Source organism: Schistosoma mansoni, chromosome W (genome assembly GCF_000237925.1).
Source record: "Schistosoma mansoni strain Puerto Rico chromosome W, complete genome".
NCBI lineage: Eukaryota > Metazoa > Platyhelminthes > Trematoda > Strigeidida > Schistosomatidae > Schistosoma > Schistosoma mansoni.
Genome location: NC_031502.1, coordinates 48,425,272 through 48,447,782, shown reverse-complemented (window position 1 = coordinate 48,447,782; position 22,511 = coordinate 48,425,272). Strand labels below are relative to the sequence as shown.

At 39.0% G+C, this 22,511-nt stretch overlaps 1 protein-coding gene across 1 annotated transcript; it reads right to left on the bottom strand.

Annotated features, from left to right (window-relative positions):
- Nucleotides 1–5,316: 5,316 nt before the first annotated feature.
- On the bottom strand, nt 5,317–21,090 carry Smp_071630 (putative rab-2,4,14). Its single transcript, XM_018789973.1, has 5 exons — nt 21,036–21,090; nt 12,933–13,072; nt 12,813–12,895; nt 12,504–12,777; nt 5,317–6,623 (listed from the first exon to the last, which is right to left on the bottom strand). The coding sequence occupies exons 1-5, from the start codon at nt 21,079–21,081 to the stop codon at nt 6,525–6,527; spliced, it is 642 nt and encodes a 213-aa protein (XP_018655363.1). The 5' UTR covers nt 21,082–21,090; the 3' UTR covers nt 5,317–6,524.
- Nucleotides 21,091–22,511: the final 1,421 nt, after the last annotated feature.

Below are 22,511 nucleotides of genomic sequence, written 5' to 3'. Positions count from 1 at the left end.
ACATGATGGAATACCTCAAATTATATTGCAGTGTGTATACTCAATTACACACACACAGTAATCGAAGCGTGAGATTTGAGAAGATAATGCAAACTGGGAACGTCAAATTGGTTATAACATTGAGACGTAAGGACCCAACATTATTTCGTGGGGAAGGATAGTGTTGGGAATTCTATGATGCGAATTCTAAATATCAGTGGTTTCACTACACAACCGACATGATGATTGTATACCATTCCAGGAATCAGGTGAGTCTGTTCCAATTTCGGTTGTTAATTGTAATACTAACGAATGAATTCTAGATAATACAGAGTCTACATCCAATACACTGTTGGAGAGATGTACGATGAGCTTAAGAAGAAGACGCACAATAGACATTTACACACCGATTTGAGCAGTGAAGGATATGGTGTTTGAATGAAACAATGATTCCCTTGTATTGATGACTGTTCTGACTTTGAATTCCAAATACAATACATTCGTTCATGCTCATCTAATACTTCTTGATTAGATTGCGTTATTTCTGGGATTATTAGTTTATACTATAATTCAAATACTTCAAATCATCACACTTTCTCAGTTTCGCTTGTCATATCAACCATTGGAAGACTAACATAACAGAAATATCATACCTAACATATGAACATTTATATAAAATGATGATAGGCCAGATTTGACTAGATCGTTTATAATCTCTTAAGGTTTATTGTGAATCATGGATCTTCTCGTCCTAACTACAATGAACATCTCAAAATAAGGTTACTAAATTCACTTCTAAATGGTAGACGCATGATAAACATCGCTTTTTTTTATTACACCACGTAAATGAACTAGACCAATTAACTGTATAAAAAGTTGTCATCGTAGTAACTTTTTGTCAGGTTATTTCATACTGGTAGTTGCTATTAAGAATAGCTAATTAAAAAATAAATTCTTAGGGTTAATATCTGACATTTCTTACAAGCATTTTTGTAGCGATAAAAAATGCATCATTTGATTATGTTATAAAGCAAACTAAACTGAACAATTTTTACATAACAATGGTCTAAAACAATAAATTTGATTAATGTGGATATTATTGTTGATGAATAAGCGATACAAATAAGTGGCTGATTTATTTTTTTTAAGAATATACAAGATCGATGAAGTGATCACTGTCATATTATATCGAAACACACTACATTAAGTTGTGTAAGTATCATATTCAAAACACACAATTAAATTCACTTAGTATTGTTTGTTTGAATCTTCCCATTCATGTTTAGGACTGCAACTAGTCGGTTTCTAATTAGCATATGAGCATACTGTGCGTATTGCCTCGATATAGCCTTAGTTCACAAGCATTGTAAGAAAAGACTCAGTGGCCGAGTGGATAACGCGATGGCGTTTGAAGCGAAATGTACTGAGTTCGAGTCCCAGAGTGAACATCAACTCTGAGACGCAGGTACATCCAGCTGACGAGCCCCGAATAGGACGAAACGCGCGTCAAACTGGATTCCACTGCTAGCCACTATCCATCTTTGCATACAACACTTACATTTGTGGTTCAGGCTTATTTTATTATCTCTGAAATTATGGTTACGTAAGAACACGCATTATATCACAATAATTTGAAAAAAAGTAATAAATCTTTTATTGTATTGCATTATAGGACATTGGATTGACACTTTGAACTAAACGACGAAAATCTATCGGCATTTAATCAAATTAATAATGATTGGTTAATCGGTGGATGAACAATGAAGTATTCAGATTAGGTTTTATGTTTAATAGAATTCACCACTAAAGTATTGTAAGATCCTTTTTGAAAGTTTTGTATATGAAAATCCTTCCACATACACAATATTGTAATTTATCATTGATTTCTTTAGATGTATATTTTGTTGATCTTTTGATTCTATTTGAGGTGGTAGTATTTGTATTTTATTGTAGTTTTTGTTTTCCTTACGTCTTCACTGAATTTCCATGTTTTTCCTGAACTACATTTACGTTGTTTTAGTCGATATTTAGCTATGGCGGTTTGCTCCCCTTTTTGATTGTGAATTCAAGCACTCTTCCAGAACTGTAGACATTCCGTGTTATCGAGACATAACAAATATCTCGTAAACTAAAGCAGTATAATCAATGAGAAGATTCGCAATCTATTGTAACTAACTGCATTATGTTTCCCGATCGCGTGGTAGTTCCAAATAACCTACGCTCAGTCGTCCTGAAACAACTCCATACAGCCCATCCAAGCATTGGGAGGATGAAAGTTATAGCTCGAAGCTAGATATATTAGTCTAACATTAATGAACACAACAAAGAGTTAGCACGTGCGTGTAGGTTCCTAAATATCTACGTTAATCGAAACACTATTTTTAGTCATCTCCAAAAGAACCTTGGTAGCGCGTATACATTGATCTTCCTGGCCCACTCCAAGGTACCATTTCATTATCTGCGTCGACACTTATTCTATATGGCCTGAGATTTTGATCATGAACCAAACCACTCCCTAAGAAACCATCATGAAGTTACAACAGTTATTTTGCCGTTTCGGAACCCCAGATATACTTGTCGGATAATGGTACGCAGTTTACTTCCTACACCTCAAAGGTTTGCAGCAGATTTGGACTAGAACAAGTTCGTTCACCCCTTATCATCCACAATCGAATAGTCAAGTTGAAAGATTTGTGGACACTTTCAAAAGAGCACTAATGAAGGTAAAAGGTTAGGGGAAGATAAAGGAAAATCTTGGTGATTTTCTATTAGTCTACAGAGCAGCTCCAAATCCGTCAGCACCGAATAAAATGTCTCCAGTAGAAATGTTTGTTAGAAAAATTAAAACTGTCCTCGATTCAATAAAACCGAAGCATCAAGGTATAGGAAGAAGAAACCAAAATATGGCGACTCAATTCAATACCTATCATGGAACAAAACGTAGGATATTAAAAAAAACCCAGGAAGTATACGTCTGTAACTCCCAATACTCACCTCTGCAGGACCAGTGGATGAATGATTGAGCGACAAGGGAAAGTAATGTATGTGGTGGAAGTTGAAGGTTAAGAGTGGATATCTTATGCGAACCACATGCCGTGACATTCTGGCAAGTCACAGAAAACTTAAAAACTGAGCTGAATGTGGAAAATCTTCTTAGACAGTTTCGATGTGGGAAGTCTGGCCACCCAGAAAGTCGAAAAACCAGAACATAGTCTCACAAGAAGATTATTATGGAAACGCAGAAGACCAGGTTTCCTCCAGATTGACCCAAAAAAGAGAGCGGACAACGTTTTCGGGAGAGATATCAATGACGTTATGTTAGCAATTTTTTTTAACTAGTGACTAATTGTTTTTTCTATATATTCCAACTAACCAGGTTGGTCACGTATTGTATGGATCAAGATGCTAGTAGGTTTTCCCTCATGTATGCACTAAGACAAATGGCAGTTAAGGGGGAGGATGATGTGAAGAGGAATAAAGAAGCCATGAAAAACAACAGAAGCTATCTTGGGGAACATGACTTCACTTAATTCAAAGTTTGAAAAAGTACTAACATTTAGTTTGGTCCTGGTTTATTCCATAAACCATAAGTTTTGTTTGATGCATGATTCGCTGCCATATTGTTTTTCTATTCTAAAATCATTGTAATTTAAACGTAACATTTTGTACTCCATTTTTCTACCCTAATACTTAATTGGGACATAACTGTATTTTTCAAACTGTTTATGAGTCGTGGTCGTATCAGTCATCTATATATTTGTATCTTTTTGTGTTGATCTGAATCAGGAATAAATCGAGTAGTGTTCCGGTCGACATTAACACCACTGGATGCCGGCTTAGTAGTCGAGAAGTTAAGTGTTTGCGCGCGAGACCGGAGGTCTTGGTTTCAATTTCCGCGTGAGGGGTTGTGAATGCACACTGTTGGGAGTCCTATGATAGAACTAAACGGTTGTCTATCGCTTCCAGTGGTGGATAAGCAATTGGTTTGTGATTTGAAGTGAGAAAATTGTTTTTCCAAAATTATTCGCTTGGTTATATTTTCCAAACATGAATCCAATTAACTAAAACATTGCCTACATGAGTGCGTGAAAATTGTTAGATATTAGTTTACCTGTATGCAATTCTAGTTATAAAAATAACTTTAGAAAATAATACATGTTGTTACCTGTAGGTTAATATTACACTAGTCATCATAACACGAAGATGCGATGAAAAATGGCTAGAGTTAGCGGTTTTCTATGTAGTTAATAGGATAATTTTCGATCATAAGAAAAACTACGTTACACTTTACATGTAGTGACTGGACTGATTAGTACAACAGCAAGAACGGATTTGACCTGTTAACATACGAATCAACAGTAAATACAATTGCGGTACGTAGTACTTGATATCCCAATGAGGAGCAGAGTTACCAGACGACAACATCTGATCTTCAATTGCCAGTAATTTGTCTTAGTCAAAAATACCATTTTTTATACACAACTCTACCCAACCTGAGACTTCAATGGAAGTATGATTGAATAACCTGTGCTAATTGGTTCAAAATTAGGGTAATTTATCTAAACCTTAAAACAGGAAAAATCAAAATCTGAAGTAGAAAACTTTCTACCTCATCAATCAACAGCTTAAAATGTTGACTTTTTATTTAGCCGCTTCTTCTTAATTAGTAATATTACCCGGTTACCTAAACCAAAGTAGGTTGTTGAATTTAAACCGCTAATATAGTAAATGAGAGTTGAGTGTTGTAACCACAATTTCTGTCGAAGCTAAATACAACGGATAAAGAGACTTCTAATTATAATCCATTGATGTCTATAGTTGGACACAAATCGAGTGAATTCACATCTAAATACCCTAGCCATTTACTTTTAAAACACGTTATGCTCTATTAAGATAACTTCTTCAATTAAACACTGGGAACTAGAAAAATTATCACTAAGTCAGTAGGATTGATAGAACGCAAGGGAACAACTAAGTAAACACGTTCAACTTCATATTTCTGACTGCAAATCATACCTATAATTTGAGAGCTAATTATACTACATAACAATTTACAGTTTGACGCATTAATTAGACTTACATAAAAGTACTGCATCATTCTCATCGTAAGTTATTTTAACAACGACACGACTAAGATATACTTCGATGGTAAGGTCAATCAATAATGTCATTCAGGATGCACTTAATAATTTTAATTTGATACAATCTGTTTACCAAGTTCATGTTTATGTAATAAGTCAACTTTAAAGTTTAACAATTTATCTGAGGTATAACATTCCAATTCGGCTACACAAACTGAAATAAATACAGTTGAATTGGAACCTATGACCTACTGGGTTGAAAAATGAGTAATTCTTTGACAGTTAAACACCATCGGTTTACGCGTTAGACCATTTTTTTTTACAATATTTATATATCCCAACAGTTAAAAAACAATAACAAATAACCAAATAACATAAATTTCAGAATGAGATGAAATATACGCTGTCAAATGCATACACAACAACAACAACAACAAAATAATTATTAGAAGAGAGACATAAAAGAAATAGTTCACCACAATTAACACATGTTAGAATGTTTTGTTTCACATGTTCATGTGTGTGTGTGTATGTATGTGTAGTTTTTCTTCGGAAACTGTATTTGGACATTGAAAACTAAAGAAAAGGTGAAATATTCCAAGGTAAACATACACAAACATCAAGTGAACAAACAAAGATATTTGTAATCAAATTACTTTCAATTAAGAATATAACGAATACAGAACACATAAACACATGAACATCACACTTATTTACTTGTTCTCCTTTAAAACCAATTTTACTGAATGTAGTGATTAGTGTGTCATAGATTAAAAAGTTGATAACCAAAACGACAATTAATTTCCGCCTACTGAATTTCCTAGTAAGATATTTGTTTATTTAGAGGAGGGAGAGATAGTGTACATATCAAATGTATCACGAAAAAGATTGAGAACAAAACAAGAATAAACGATATATGCCAATTAATAATCGAATATAACAAACAAATTCTCTATTCATTTGTATGATGAGAAATATTTTCCAATAGACAGGTAATTTTTATTGAATATGAACAAAACAAACGAAAATATATTGGTCACTGATTTTGCATAATGAGCAATGATTGAAGTTGATGAATTACAATGATATTTGTTTAGTTATTGTTTAAACAAGATAGATATGAAAGGAACACTGATGACGTCAGTTAACTTAAAGAAAGACTAAGAAAATAGACAATGAAGACGAAAGAAAAGAAAGTGGAGTGCAGCGATACTCGGGAACAAGATAACATGATGACAGAAAAAAGAAACAGAATGTATGTAAGCAAAATAAATCAATTGCCAGGCTGCACACAATTATCACATGGATTATGGGAATTACTCAAAATGTAACGGGGGGGAGGGAAGAAAACAATAAGTGCGAACAAACAAATAAACACGATATTTATTTCTGTTATTATTATTAGTTTCCAAATTGTTTGTCTTACCGAAGTTTCTCCTCTCAACAATCAAAACAAAAAACCCATTAGCAGCAACCGGCACCAGAAGTACGATTTGTCAAGTTACTATTATTATAGGCTCCACCTACCGGGTTATGATGAGGTCCAAGTTTAATCCCATTTGCCTTGTAAAATAATGTGAAAAACAAAACAAAACAAGTAGAGGCAAGAACATTGCCGGGAAGTGAAAGTGCTGGCAAAGATTAAGCTTTAGCCACATATACCACTAGGTTGTGGATATTCATGCAAAATGAGTGAAAACCTAAACAGAACGTGAATTGAAATAGGGTTTAACATTGTGACATTTGAATTATTGGTTAGATATTTTAACAACCGCTGTGGAACAGCCAACTAGGAGTTAGTGAATCACCAACTTGAATCAAGTTGCTGAATATTTTTCAATACTCACTATGTCACATAGCTAGTTCCTAATGTGGGTCAAATAAGATACATGGAATTAGTAGCTAAGGTAACTATCATAGCATATCAAGTTATGTTCTATAACTGAGTGGCGACTTGGTGGTTGAAGAACTCTGATTTTAACCAACCGATCCCAGGATAGAATCTCGCGTCATCTATTTCGACTTGGAGAGCCAAGTATTATTACTACTGTTATGCAATTTATGTTTCAAAACTGAGTAAATCAACTTTTATTTAGTAGTATTCAGTCGTTGAGGTTGGTCTCTTGAAGAATTTTATGATAACCAATTCTATGTTAAGCTGCGGTTTCGATACTCTAACTCTTTTAACGTGGTTAAAGTGACAAGATAAAACAATTAAAAAAGCCCTGGTAGCCCACAAATGCCCTGGTACGACCAAGAGTGGGGAGAGTCAGCTCTCCCTCTCAAAATGTTCTCACATGGCTAGAAGTATAAAGCCACTGTCAAGGAAGTCCTACTCACTGCCTTCTCGCGGCTGACATGCTGTTTACGAAATTGAGAGGACGAAAAGCGAATGTCTGGCGCACTAACCTGGTTAGTGTGTAACAAGGATCCAACGAGGGGAGTTGAAAAACCCTGATTCCAAACCAATGGTGTACATGGGTTCCAGGATCCTGAAGGAAAAGATAGTGTATGAACCTATTGTTGGTCATTGGCTACAATGGAACTGCCTTGTGGATTAGAGCTCTAGGTCGAAGGCTCGGGGTGTGGCCTTCTAAGAAAACCACCTGCCTCGGTTTGGGCACCTGAGCAGTATTCCAGCCCACACACAAATAAAATGAAATTACGATATTTACGGAAAATACTATTCACATTCCGACTAAAAATCAGACAGTTTACATTATTATTTTTACCACGTTACTTATTCACTCTCTTCTATTCCCAATTTGTGTATCCTTACTATTCAACTTATGCAGCAGCTCGCCCATGGTGGAAACTCGGTTCTTTCTAAACGATCTTCAGTCACTGTCTAGTCGAAAGTGAATGCTTACACCGAATACATATACTAAACCAGTCTTTCTGAAATCACGTACACTATTCAAACTGGCTTCCTTCAACGTTCGCACGCTAATGCAGATCGGACAACAGATGGGGCTGGCTATGTCTTTAGAAGGTCTTAATGTTGATGTTTGTTGTCTATCCGAGACCCGTATTCAAGACTCTAGTGAAGTACTACAAATTCGTTCTCCATCTGTCGCTTCGAAAAGTTTGTTTCACGTGCGTGATATCTTCGTCTGGTCTTGTTGGCATTGGTGTCGCACCAAGTGCTAGAGCTGAGGCAGCACTAATCGATTGGATCCCCATTAACAGTCGATTATGTGCTGTCAGATTAGGAAGTTTTATCAAAGTGAGAAGAAATCGGCGTGAGAAACGATGTCTTATTGTCATCTCCGTCTATGCCCCGACAGATTGCAACCCGGATGCAATCAAGGATGAATTCTACCACCAATTAACTGTTCTTCTCCAGAAAGTGCGTTCGACAGATATTGTAGCACTAGCCGGAGACTCGAATGCATAGGTCGGGCGTCTAGGCACAGAACAGAGTCGTTTAGGTGGCCAATGGGGATTTGTTGGTCGCAGGACAGATAACGGGGACCGTCTACTGCAACTGTGCACAGACTACAACCTGTTTCTGGCTAGCACTAACTACCAGTACAGTCATCGCTGATGTGCCACCTGGCATCCTCCTTCTGCATCTCAAACCGAGCTAGGTTCTGGGTTAGCTACCATCCCACCGAAAAGTATAGATGAGCATTGGTTGCAACTGCATGACGCCATGAAAATGGCGAGTAAAGTCGCTTGCGGCCTAGCGACACGTCTCGCTTATAAGCACTGGGTTTCTTCTGGCTCCTTACAACTGATCGAAGCCCGTCGGTTTACTCCGGGTGACCGTGAGTTTGACCATAAACGAAGACTGTTACGAAATGAAATCGGGCAAAGCTTGAGTAAGGACCGAGAAGCCTTATGGTCGGAGCGTGCTAATGAGCTGGAAGCAGCAGCTGCATTTGACAAATGCCGGAAGCTCTTCCAACTCATCCGAGCCACTGGCAGCAAGAAGTCTGGTGTGAGTGAAACAATCTGTGAGGATAACGGGATGCCAATCACTAACATCTGTCGACGTCTTGGTCAATGGGCGGAATTCTTTGAAGGGCAGTTCAACTGGCCTGCTGCTCCGACAACATCGATCAGATTGTCCTGCCCCTCATGACCGGTGACGACTGATCCACCAAACGAGGCGGAAGTCCGCAAGGAACTCCAACTCTTGAAGCGCTACAAATCACCAGGTCCAGATGACTTACCTCTGGCCCTTCTTAAAGATGGTGGTGAATTTCTGGCTAAGCAACTGACTGAGTTGTTTACAAAAGTCTGGGTGCTAGAGAGTGTTCTAACGTCATGAAATGAGTCGGTAGTTGTCTCTATCTTTAAAAAGGGCTCACGTCGTTCCTGTAACAACCATCGTGGGATAAGTCTACTTTCGATTGCTTCCAAACTATTGGCTTCTGTCATACTTGGTGGGTTGTTTAGAACCCGATAAAGATTGACTCGCGAGGAGCAGGCTGGTTTTCGTTCTGGTCGAGGATGTACTGATCGTATCTTCATCCTCCGCCAAATGTTAGAACACCGTCATACTTGTCACAGGCCAACAATCATAGTGTTTCTTGATATCAGGGCCGCCTTCGATTCATTGGACAGAACTGTTCTCTGGGATTGTCTATTGAAGAAAGGTGTGACTGTGAAGTTTATTTACATCTGCATACAAACACCTCATGCAGAGTGAGGGCATACAACCACCTTTCTCCATTATTCCATTCACGCAGTGGGGTTAGACAGGGTTGCCCAATCTCACCATTCCTCTCCAACTTTGCCATCGATGACATTCTGGAAACAGCTCTAATGGATGTAAGTACTGGCGGTGTGAATCTGTTGCCTGGAGAACGACTTCTCGATCTTGAGTATGCGGATGATATTGTCTTACTGTGCGATAATACCCAAGCCATGCAATCCGCACTTAATCAGTTGGCAATCAGTGTCCATAGGTATGGTATGTGCTTTGCACATTCAAAGTGCAAAGTACTCCTACAAGACTGGCAGGATTCTAATCCTGTACTCATCTTGGGTGGTGAGCAGATTGAGGTAGTTGAGAAGTTCGTGTATCTAGGTAGCTGCATAAGTACTGGTGGTGGGGTGAGTGGTGAGATCAGTTCACGTATAGTGAAAGCCAGAGCGGCTTACGCCAATCTGAGCCATCTTTGGCGTCTTTGTGAAGGTAGTCTGGCTGTAAAAGGTCGGATCTATAACGCGTGGGTGAGAGCAGTTTTGCTTTATGCTTGTGAAACCTGGCCTCTTCGATTCGAGGATGTCAGAAGACTATGTGTTTGACCACTGTTGTCTCCGAAGGATTTCTGACATTCAGTGACAGCGCCATGTTAGTAATGCAGAGGTTTCGCATCGTGTGTTCGGGCACAGAGACTATAACCCGATTGGTGTCACCATCTTGAAACACCGACTTCGGTGGCTCGGACATGTTCTACGAATGTCGCCCCAGAGAATTCCACGTCGTGCATTAGTTGCCGACGCTAGGACTGGTTGGGAAAAGCAGAGTGGTGGTCAGTGTATGACATGGTGTCGTGGTATCAAAGAAAGCTACAAAGCGCTAGCTTTTGTTGGTCCTTCCCGACCCCCTGGCTGGGGGCCAAGAGATGGTACAACACAGTGGCTAGAGACGTTATCAGATACGGCTCAGAACAGAAGCTAGTGGCGATCCTGCTGTAACCTTCTTCATAAAAAGTGATCATAACTTCCTTAACTGAAAGAGTCCTTCTGGTTGTACATTACTGTTTCCCCCATTATTACTCTAATTATTATGATAACATACACTAATCTGTGGTTGTTATTGTTCCTTTCTTTTTTTCTCATATGCACCTTACCCCTTTTTATCTTCCCATTCTCATTGTTTTGTGTGGCGCATATATATCTGGTTCCCCCTCGTACCAATATTTGTGTTTAAATAAATAAATAAAATGGTGGTGTGTGCTACTGATGTCAACAGCTATGAGTAGTATGTATCATCTATCGAGAGTGAGGTGCCTGGCGGTGGAAGGTTAAGAAGATCGAAGAGAATGGGAACAGAGAGTGAGTGGTGTGTAAACAAAGGAACGGTCAAGTCTGAGACAATTGATTGACATTTTGCAAATGAAATATTCACTGTATGGTTCTCAAATTTTACTAAGAGATTCTGTAATTTTATGTCCAGGTACATTTGGTTGTCCCCGCTTGTGTACTCGTTCACTACACTGAGATACTAATCGATATCAAGTGTTGAACTCTCTATATCCTACATCTACTATTCCGTTTATAGCCTAGCTCCTTCAGACTTGAATAACTACACTTCTGACTTGCGCAGTTAACCTTTAGCCTACGCAAGTTGAGCTCATATCGGTCCACTATTCGTGTACTATTCTCCATATTCTGCTTTGAACCCAAGAAGTTAGCATACAGCTTCTAGTGTTATTACAATCCAAGCATACGTGGTTTTAATACATAGTGGACCACATCACATCATAAAATGGAAAATCACAGTTGTACATAAACAAATCAAAAGCGGCTTTGAATAGGACAAGCTGTGAATACACAGTACAATAATAGTTAGTAAGTTAGACGGAATATATAAATATAGTACTCCAGTTACTTAGTAATTATACAATAAGAACATAAATAACAACAGTCCGCAAATCACTTCTGAGAGTGACCTTTTTTACCTATCTTCATTTTGACACATCAGTTACCATACAACATCAGTACAGTAAGGTGCCGAAATAGTATAAGTAGTAAGAGTGTTAGTAGTAGTAGAATAGCTTAAGCATAGAAGATATGACTCGAGGAAACATGGACTAGTAGAATAAACTACCTGAGTTGAGAGGTTTTGTACATTACACGCATAGGATTGAACTGGTGATCTAAAAGACCGTAATCCAGTTGTAACTTAAATTTTCCCTCACCTTTAATCTTTATTTCTTTAGAGATTTTAAAACTCAGGCAATGCTTTTTAAGAAGACGATAAAAGATATCTTTAGCACAAAAGAATACTAACTCTAAGAATATTTCACAGACGTGGTAAAATTCAGAACTTTTTCAGCGCAGAATAAAACGTACGAAGTATTTACCTAATTTCTAGTAATTAGTGTACATTCATTAAGTTTTAGTGGACCAGAGATACAACTGAAAATTATTTAAAATCCCAAATCGGTCTTTAGTATGGAAGCATTGATTTATATTTAGTAGTACTTTTTTGATACACAAAATTTACATCGTGATTGACAGAGTAATATGTTCCGCTCAGATTCGACCTTTATTAATATCATTCTTTAATAATCGAAGGAACTGCATTTAACTATTTAAAGACAGGAAAAATTGGCATTGAGATTACTTCCAGATATTTAGTCAAACTTTAAAATAATATTAAAGACACGAGATTTGCTGAAATCTGTCATAAAAATTCTATTTAAATTTTCAACAGTGGCAAACACAGAAGTATTAATAATTTGATTGAAAGAATAAACTTACCTCATTATTGACATCAAGAACTCCCTCCTGGATTTTTCCATGTATACACTTAGCTGTATCAATAAAGGCGTCTTCAACATTAGCAGCAGTTTTAGCTGATGTTTCCATAAAAATTAAGCCATGTTCTCTGGCAAATGCTTCACCTTCCTCCTTTTGAACATCGCGTCGACTTTCCAAGTCACTTTTATTTCCTATCAGCATAATAACCATGTTAGAGCTTGAATGTTGTCTAGCATCCTCTAACCAGGTAGTTAAATGAGTAAATGTTTCTCTTCTGCGGAAAAAAATTATGAAACTCAAACAAATTACCTGGTGATATCATATACTAGTAATGCACCTGCTGCACCACGGTAATAAGATCGAGTAATCGATCGAAACGATTCTTGTCCAGCCTGAAAAGAGAACTAAACTTGGAAAGATATCACTAACAGTGTCCCATATTTGTAACTTGATTTGTTTGTCATCTATATTGATCATTCGAGCCCCGAATTCAACACCGATAGTTAAATCATGAACTGGTTGAAATCGTTTGTCGGTAAACTGCAATAGTAAACATGACTTCCCGACACCTGCAGAAATGTTTAACAAGAACAGTTATAGGTGTAATTTACTACAAAATTATCCCAATCTAAAAGAAAATCTAAATATTTGTTACAGAAAGAACAAAAAGACATACAAATAAAACTTCAGAGGCGAATTCAAGGTAGTAACAATGGAGAACTTTTTGACTTTGAGTATATAGATGACATTATCTTACCATCAGATGATACGCAAACTATCCAAAGGACCGCTAATTGTTTGATAATCGATGTACGCAATTCTGTAATGTACTTTGTATAATCGAAGTGTGAACTACTTCTGGAAGACTTGCAGGACCATGTGTCTGCACTAGTCCCATGTGGTTAACCGCAAAAATAGTCAAAAAGTCCGTTTACCATGGTAGATGTATACAATTCGGTGGTGGTGTAGAAAATGAGATCAATTTACATATCGCGAAGAAATCATCTTCGATGTCGTCGTAATGTCAGTCTGATTTTAAAAGGTTGAACTTACAAAACGGGGGTAGAAGTGCTGCTCTGTGCTTGTGGGACCTGATCTCTGTTCCGAGCTGAGGGCGTTCGGAAGCTGTCTAATCACAGTTGCCAAAGGACTGATGACATCCGATAGCAACAATGTATTAGTAATGCCACTGTTCGGCAATGATCCTGGGTACAATGATAACAACTTAATGGGTGTCACCATCTTGAAACACTGACTTGGGTGGGTTGATCAGTACAGAAATGTCCATATCGAGCATTATTTGCCGATGCTGGTACTAGTTGAAAAGATCGGAGATGGTCAGTTAAAGACATGACCCGGTAGAATGAAAAATGGCATATATCGGCCAATTGTGAATCCCTGATTGGGGTCCGAGAGATGATGCAACTCAGTGATTTGAAGTTATCAGAAATGGCTCACAGCATGAAGTTATTAGAGTAATGTTGTAATTTTTTTACATTTATAATAACCCGACAGTTGCTGCTACCTTGACGTGGTAGTTGGGCTTGCCTATCGTGATGATTCAATCGAGCTATGCTGGCTGGAACAATCGTTCCTCGAGGTCCTACCATGCCAGACAGGTCGGTTGAAGAGCGGTAAGATTAAAAGCAGCAATCCCAAGGTCCGAAGGCGAAGTCGTACTGCCGACTGTACAGAGGTGTGACGGCAGTAAGGTGTTTCCTTCAGACAACCAGCATGACAGCGATGCTGCCTTCCCACAAGGAGGGGTGGGGTTAGAAAAGGTCGACCCTAAAAATGCACACCCCGCCTTATCCCACGGATTTCCGTCTCCGGCGGTAAGGTCCTTTGAAGAACGGAGCTAACACGTCAAAAATCCTCCACAAAAAGGCCGTGCGTGACCGGCCTCAAGCAGTTGTCCCTTGGGCACTGCGGTCACGCTCCCAGGTCGTTCAGACCAACACTAATCCAACTTCTTTTTCAGGTCCCTCAAGAAATACCCTTCCACGGTGTGGGCAGCCGGGAAGTGATAAATGCCCTCATACCCGTAACAACACACGAGACCAAGTTGGTCACTTTCAAATCCTTCCTACACCTCCTAACAACTCTCTTATCTCCACGACTAACCCTTCCCACGTCCTTTTATCACCTCGCACCGCCAGGGCAAACGATTCGTGTACACGGAACGTTATTCCTGGTCTCCTGAAACCTCGCTCTAAACTACATGTAGGAACTTTTAATGTCCGAATATTGTGCCAAATAGGACAACAGGCTTCCTTAGCTAGGACTCTAGAATCTTACACCATCGATGTATGCTGCGTCTCCGAAGCGCGCATACAAGATCCGAGTAGCGTCATTCATTTGACCTCACCTAATCAAAATGAAGAACCATCTCAATACACGCTTCGTGTATCTGGAAGCCCTGATGCTGCTTCCCGTGGCCTCGCTGGAGTAGGTATAGCATTAAGTCCTGGGGCAGAACTAGCTCTTTTAGACTGGATCCCAGTAGACAGTCGTCTATGCGCTGTCCGACTAAACGGATCAGTAAGAACTCGGAAAGATAGGGAAACTCGTCGTTGCCTCTTTGTTGTCTCTGCCTACTCTCCCACTGACTGCAGCTCAGATGATGTAAAAGATGAGTTTTACAGGAAACTTTCTGACCTCCGAAAAGCTAGGCGTTCTGATGTAGTAATAGTGGCTGGTGACTTTAATGCTCAAGTAGGTAAACTAAATGAAAGGGAAAGACACCTGGGTGGATCTTATGGTGTCGTGGCTAAAAGGACAGATAATGGCGACCGTCTGTTGCAGCTGTGCTCAGATAACCGCCTATTTCTTGCAAATACTAACTTTAAGCATAAGGAAAAACATCTTTTGACATGGCGACCCCCGAATTCGTCCCAACGTTGGACCCAATTAGATCACATCGCTATCAGCCACCGATGGAGGGGCTCGATAGAAGACTGTCGCTCATTCTGGAGCACATGTTTAGACTCAGATCATGCTCTAGTGCGAGCACGTATCTGTCTGCGTCTTACTGGACGTAGGAAAGACACTGCAGGGAAGCCTCTAAGGGTTCTACTTAATGATAAGCAAGCTAAGAATATATTTCAGGAACAACTGGAAAAACAGTTAGACAGACATGTAAGTTGTGCCCACCCCGAAGCAGCGTGAAATGACATCCGAAAAGCTGTGGAAACAGCAGTGATATCCGCTAGTAAGGTAAGCCATAAGGTCAGGGAGAAACAATGGATCTCGGCAGCATCCACCACACTGATAGATGCTCAAAAACTCATCCCACCTGGCTCTGAACATAACGAAGAGCGAAGTCAGCTTAAGCGAAGGCTAATAAGAAGCCTACGCAATGATCGTGAACAGTGGTGGGTAGCGAAAGCAAGAGCGATGGAAAAGGCAGCGGCAATAGGTAACAGCAGACAGCTATTCAGACTTATTAAAGAAACCGGCATTAGGAACCCAACTATTAGCGAAACTATCTCAGACAAAGATGGGCATATCATTCATTCTCAATCCAGGAGATTGGATCGATGGGCAGAACACTTTAGGGATCAGTTCAACTGGCCTTCAGCCACACTTCAGTTACCCACGATCCCCAGTCGTCCTGAATGGCAAATTGAGGTAAGTCCTCCAACTCTCTACGAGGTTGAAAAAGCTATGAGAAATCTGAAGCGAGGGAGAGCCGCAGGCCCTGACAGGTTCACCCCTGAGATTTTTAAGGATGGTGGTCCAGTACTAGCAACGAGATTGACTGAGGTCTTAGGTAGAATCTGGGAACTGGACGTAATTCCATCTGACTGGTCCCAATCACTGATTGTGCCAGTCTATAAGAAAGGACAAAAGTCCTCCTGTGACAATCACAGAGGAATCAGTTTGACTAATATAGTGTCTAAAATATTAGCTTCAATAATACTTAGGCACCTAACCAAAGCTCGTGAAGAGCAGACTAGAGAAAACCAGGCTGGTTTTCGACCTGGACGTGGTTGCATAGACCAGATATTCACTCTGCGTCAGGTCCTAGAACATAGACATACATTCAGACGTCCCACAATAGTAGTATTTCTTGACCTTAAGGCGGCATTGACTCCGTGGATCGTGAGGTTCTATGGCAGTGTTTGTCAGTGAAAGGAGTGCCAAAGAAGTAGATTAACCTCATAAAGGCTCTCTACTCGAACACAACTGGTCGAGTTAGAGCCTATGGCGAACTGTCATCAGAATTGGTTACCTCAAGTGGTGTTCGTCAGGGCTGTCCACTCTCTCCATTCTTGTTTAACTTTGTCGTTGACATGCTTTTAGAGATATCACTTTCATTATCTCAATCTCCTGGAGTTGAACTTTTACCGGGAGATTCACTTGTTGACTTAGAATACGCCGACGACATAGTTTTATTTGGTAAAGACGCTGACAAAATGCAGAGTCTTCTGACCACTATAAGCAACAATGCAGGCATGTTCGGGATGCGATTCTCTCCCTCGAAGTGCAAAATGTTACTTCAGCATTGGGTTGCATCGACACCTGAACTAATGATAGGGAGTGAAGTAGTTGAGCGTGTTGACAGCTTCACTTATCTTGGGAGTCTCATCAGCCCTTGTGGTCTGGTGTGTGACGAAATCTCAGCACGGATACAGAAGGCTCGTCTAGCTTTCGCCAACTTGCGCCATTTATGGCGTAGGCAAGATATCCGTCTAGCAACAAAAGGACGGGTTTACTGTGCAGCAGTTCGTTCCGTCCTACTTTATGGCAGTGAAATATGGCCTATAAGAGTAGAGGATATTCGTAGGCTACTAGTATTCGATCATAGGTGTCTTCGACTCATTGCTCGTATATCCTGGGACCACCGGGTAAGTAATGCAGATGTTAGGAAACGGGTACTAGGTAAGGATGGCAAATCGATTGATGAAGTGGTGAAACTTCATCAGTTGAGATGGCTGGGACATGTGTTACGTATGCCCAACCACCGACTTCCCCGACGTGAAATGCTTTATGGTGTAGGAGTAGGTTGGAAGAAAGCTAGGGGCGGCCAGACCAAAACATGGCATAAATCCATGAAGTCGCTGACAAGTGGACTGGGCCGTGTTGGTAGGTGTAGACTACCTGGTTGGGATTCGCGAGATGATAGCAACCGATGGTTAGAGACCTTGAATGACATGGCTCAAAATCGTTTGCAATGGCGCAGGTGCATACACTCTTTGTGTTCTACCAAATTCTAACCTGAATTCTTCATGTCCGTATCCTTTTTCTCTTTCCAAATTTATTTCACTGGATTATACTCCTTCAATAACATCTTCAAACCCTTATCTTTCACATAATACTTATACTCTTACTACTTCTACCAATATGGGATTTGAATTGACAACTTTATCTCTGTGCTAATGTGGTATGGCAACTCGAACTGATGTACGTACGTACGAAGTTCTACGTTGTAACTGACTGACTGACTGACTGACATTTATAATAAAATTGAGATGAACTTCAACTGGTAAGATTCTTTGTGGTTGCACTTTTCTTAACTGAACAGTTCCTCCCATCACATACTACTCTTATTCATTTTCTTCCATCCATTTATTCTTCTATCTTTTCACAGTCACATTTTTTTATTGTGTGGTGCATTTCGGTGTTTATTTGAAGCAATGTTCATATGTTAAAATAGATTAAATACCTTCAGAAAACTTAAATAAACATTTTAAATAACCCCATTCAGTCATCTACAACGTAGGATCATGCACATATATGCATCGGTTCAAGTTGCCATAGCCTCATTAGCACAACAAGATGAACACCAAACTCATAATAGTTAATTCAATGGTAGTAACATATAAAGGAAAGATTGCGTATAAGGATATAGTACAGGAAGAATCATTTCGCAGAAAGGTACAAAATAATTTTAATATCACGGTTCAAGGGAAGACAAAGAGTGTATAAACCTATGCCATTGTGATCGATTCTGAGCCATGTCACCCTGAGTCTCCAACCATTGGTCTAACCTCACTATTATTTATCCGGTGATCCCAGAAGATGCAAGCAATATTCTGAGACATCTGCGATCAAATACTAGTAGCTTACAAGTATCTTCTACTCTTAATGATCACGTTTCGCAGCGGTAAAGTAGAACAGAACGAAACGCTGCGCAGTATACTCGTCCCTTAATTGATAGATGGATATTTTGCCTTCGGCACAGGTGACTTAAGTTAGCAAAAGCCAAACCAGCTTTTTGAATCCGTGCAGAGATCTCATCAGACAACAACCCATTAGGGCTGATCAGACTTCCAAGATGAATGAAGTTGTCAACGCGTCCGATTACTTCACTCCCTATCCTTAGCTCAGGTGTTGACGCAGGTCAGTCCCAAAGCAACAACTTGCATTTAGAGGGAGAGAAACACATCCCAAATATCCTGGCATTGTTGGTCAGTGCTACCAAAAGACTTCATTTTATCAGCGTCTTCACCAAACAGGACTATATCATCTATGTATTCTCAGTCGATAAGTGGATCTCATGGAAGATCAATTCCTGAAAATTCAGACGACAAGAACGTTATTTCCAGCAGTGGGTCTATGATAAAGTTGAACAAAGATGGAGATAGTGATCGGAGTCCAAACATGTATCCCAGAACGAGCAACATTCTTCTATAGAGCCTCTCCAACAATGGTGGCAATATGGTCTATTTGAGTACATTATTGGTTTGATGCAGGGGGTTACCAAGTTAGACGATGTCTCTCCTTATGCTTAATATTAGTGCTTGCTGAAAATAAACCCCAACAATTTAATAAACCAAACACACGAAATTATGTGCAAGAAATGGAAATCCTGGTTTCCCAAGCACAGTAGATTTTTGGGGCCATAAACCAACAACTTTGATAAAATTTTATTCATTTAGTGATGAAAGTTGTACAAATACATAGCCTTTTACAGCTGTGATTGAAACACCTATTCCTTGGAGTCCTATCATACAAGGAAATTTAGCAGGAAAACGGTGACTAAAAGTAGGTACTGTTGTTAATGAAATAATTCGTAATATGATGACTAGTTGAAACCAAAGTCATATTGGCGATCATAAAAAGTTTGACGATAGGAAGGTATTTCTCTAGGGCATTAAATATACCCAGCTAAAATGTTATTTTACTTTGACGGAAGTAAGAAAATACTGAACACAAAAACTGCGTGTTTCATCTTGATATAAACTTTTTAGATTCCGAAGTGAAGAACATTCATAAACAAACGAAACTTCTTAACAACCACTATTTGTGACTGATCTTAAGCAGATATCCTTAGGCTCTACTGTAGCCAGTTTGTGCCGACATCTTATACGCTTCCAACAAAAGGATATTTTCCACACGATATCACTACTTTTATTTACCTTTCATTCCGTTATTATTATTCTTTCTTGGAGAACTATGTTCCGTGCAAAATGACCTAAGTGGTGAATATGATAATCGTGGGGGAATAACTGTCATCAGCTGTGTCCAAAGCGAAAACTCGGTACAGTGAGTGCAAGCGATCAACTATCTAAGTCATTCCGAAACAACAGTGCTCTGATTTTAGAATTCACCCTTCTGTTGTGGAAAAGGGGTAGAATCTCTAGCATTTCTACCAGGTCATAAGCTTTCTTATGGTTGGAATTCAGAACTTAGGACGATTTTGTAATCTTAGTTCAGTATGGGACCAAACCAACTCCCTGGACGCGCACAATGATATACAGCTCAATTTTTTACAGACATTTCCTGTTTAAAGTACTTTAGGCGAAGTCAATAACGTTTTCCTGACTGTTTCGATACATAGGATCATTGTTCAAACCGTTAGCTTAGTTAGCGTTTTTCCAGCAAGGTTTTCTCCTACGGAATGGGTTTGGTAACTCCATGGTTAACTCTCTTCCTTTATCTGAGCTTAAGACCTGTAGTAACCCAAGAATGACTCCAGGTGTTACATTGTACTGCAAGCGAAAAACGCATTTGATAAATACCTATTCTTCATTTAGGAAGCCGTATTTCCACCTGGACCTAATAAAACCACAAGTCACTGAGTCATAAGATCCTTTAGGCCTTATCAAGATGTTAGCGCTATATCGATGGATTTCAACGGAATGTAATTATTTATCATTCCGTATTGTTAGTGAGCTTTTACACTCAGCGTTTTTTTAGAATAAAAGAATGTAAGTAGATATCTGACACTTAGTCCTGACCGAAAGATGTTTGCGAAGAAGTTGAGTATGCGGGTATGGGATTTAAAACCATATTCTGCTCATTGCTAAGTTATTTCTAGTTACATTCGTCACATCTTCCAAATAAACATATATGTGCAGATACTAATTGCGGCATATAAAGCAAATCAGCATATGCGGAGAACTCTTAAATCTTTTACGTTAAATGTTACACAGTAATTGCATATTAGTTTTATGAATATGTCAACTACATAACTTAACAAACGTAGAAGCTCAGTACGCACTGATTTTATTGCACGGATTAGTGTGATGAAAGCCCATCACATAAGATGAATTTTAAATAATCGGGATTAGTAATTATACTTACCTGTATCTCCTATAATTATATACTTAAATAGATAGGCGTACGACATCCTCACTGACAAGAAGTTAATATTGGCGCTGTATAATGTTTGCAAATTTATTTCAGAGTTTGAGTAATGGCATTTTATTATGTATTTAAGTAAGTAGAAACTCATCCACAAGCAAATGCTATTTTGTTTTAATCGGTCAATTAATAAATTTGCGACACGTATTGGTGACGTCCTTCGATGCAGTAGTCCGAGCATGTATTGTAAGGTTGTGTACTATTCATGGTTCATACTTCTATACAGCAATTATAGTAAGTTATTTATATATCACTGCCAAGACGTTTATACACTACTCACTAACCCCCATATTTGCTGTTAAAACTAGGATCAGTTAATGGTACTGATAACCACGTTGACTGTTTTTGTAACTTGTCGTCCCAGTTTTCTAGGATAAGGACAGGTGATCAAGTCATCCATGTTAGTTCTTGCTTTGAATGCACTGAAAATGTTTCTGATATTGCACATTATGTCGTAGAATCGCAGTAATTCAAGACTAAGTCTAAGAAACAAAACTTCAGAAGTGAATTATTTGATCTTAGTTTTTAGACTGTGAAATTGTCCTTTTAAATTATAAGACATAAATAAAAGTAAGAGGTCTGAAATAAGTGCAGCGGTTGTCTTTTAGTGAACTATCGGCTGACTCAAACGATTAGCCACCTTCTAACATATGATAAGATACCAAAGTGCTCACACCGTAGGTCTAAAATACCGCCATCGTCGCTGTAGCCGACTTTCGTTGCTGCACTTCTCCTCGAGTTCACTTCCAACCACCACGGACTTATTTACATAACGGGTTCACTTAAACTTCCCGGTGATCCTAGCTTATCATTCTCACTTTTTATGCGTCTGGAAAGGTTTATGTTGTCTGCAAGAAATTAATTCGATGACTTTCCCATTTTGGTTGAGTTATTCGCGTGTAGTAAGGAAGAAAAGGGATCTAGGATTGTCTTTTGCAGTGTTTCACAGGTTTTCATTCGCAATCTACTTATTTAAACAGTAATTAATCTCATATCTAACTGTACAACCGATACTGGGGCTTTCTAGCTTCACTCTAATGCTCGTACAAAATAACTTGTCCGAGGCCTTACTAAGATTTATAAAGACTACACTCACTATGATATTTTCCACTGAAGTCTAGTCTTTTTCAGTGAAATTAGTCAAGTGTGAGTAAAAAAACTTGTCAACCCTTCAGAAATGTTTACAGGGACCTTATCTTTCATGTCTCCTCTTTTTGCTCTTTGGGTTTATCTATTCTAATTGAGTTTCCCGTTTGTCGTGAGATACTCGGTTTCTGCACATTCCTTTTTATATCCCTACTCCCAATAATTTGTACAGCAGACATACTTCCTGTGTGATATTTTCATTTTGGCAGCTGTCCTCGACTTTTTGCTTCCACGTTTAGATTGAGTCAGGACAAGTGACTTCTTTTTCGG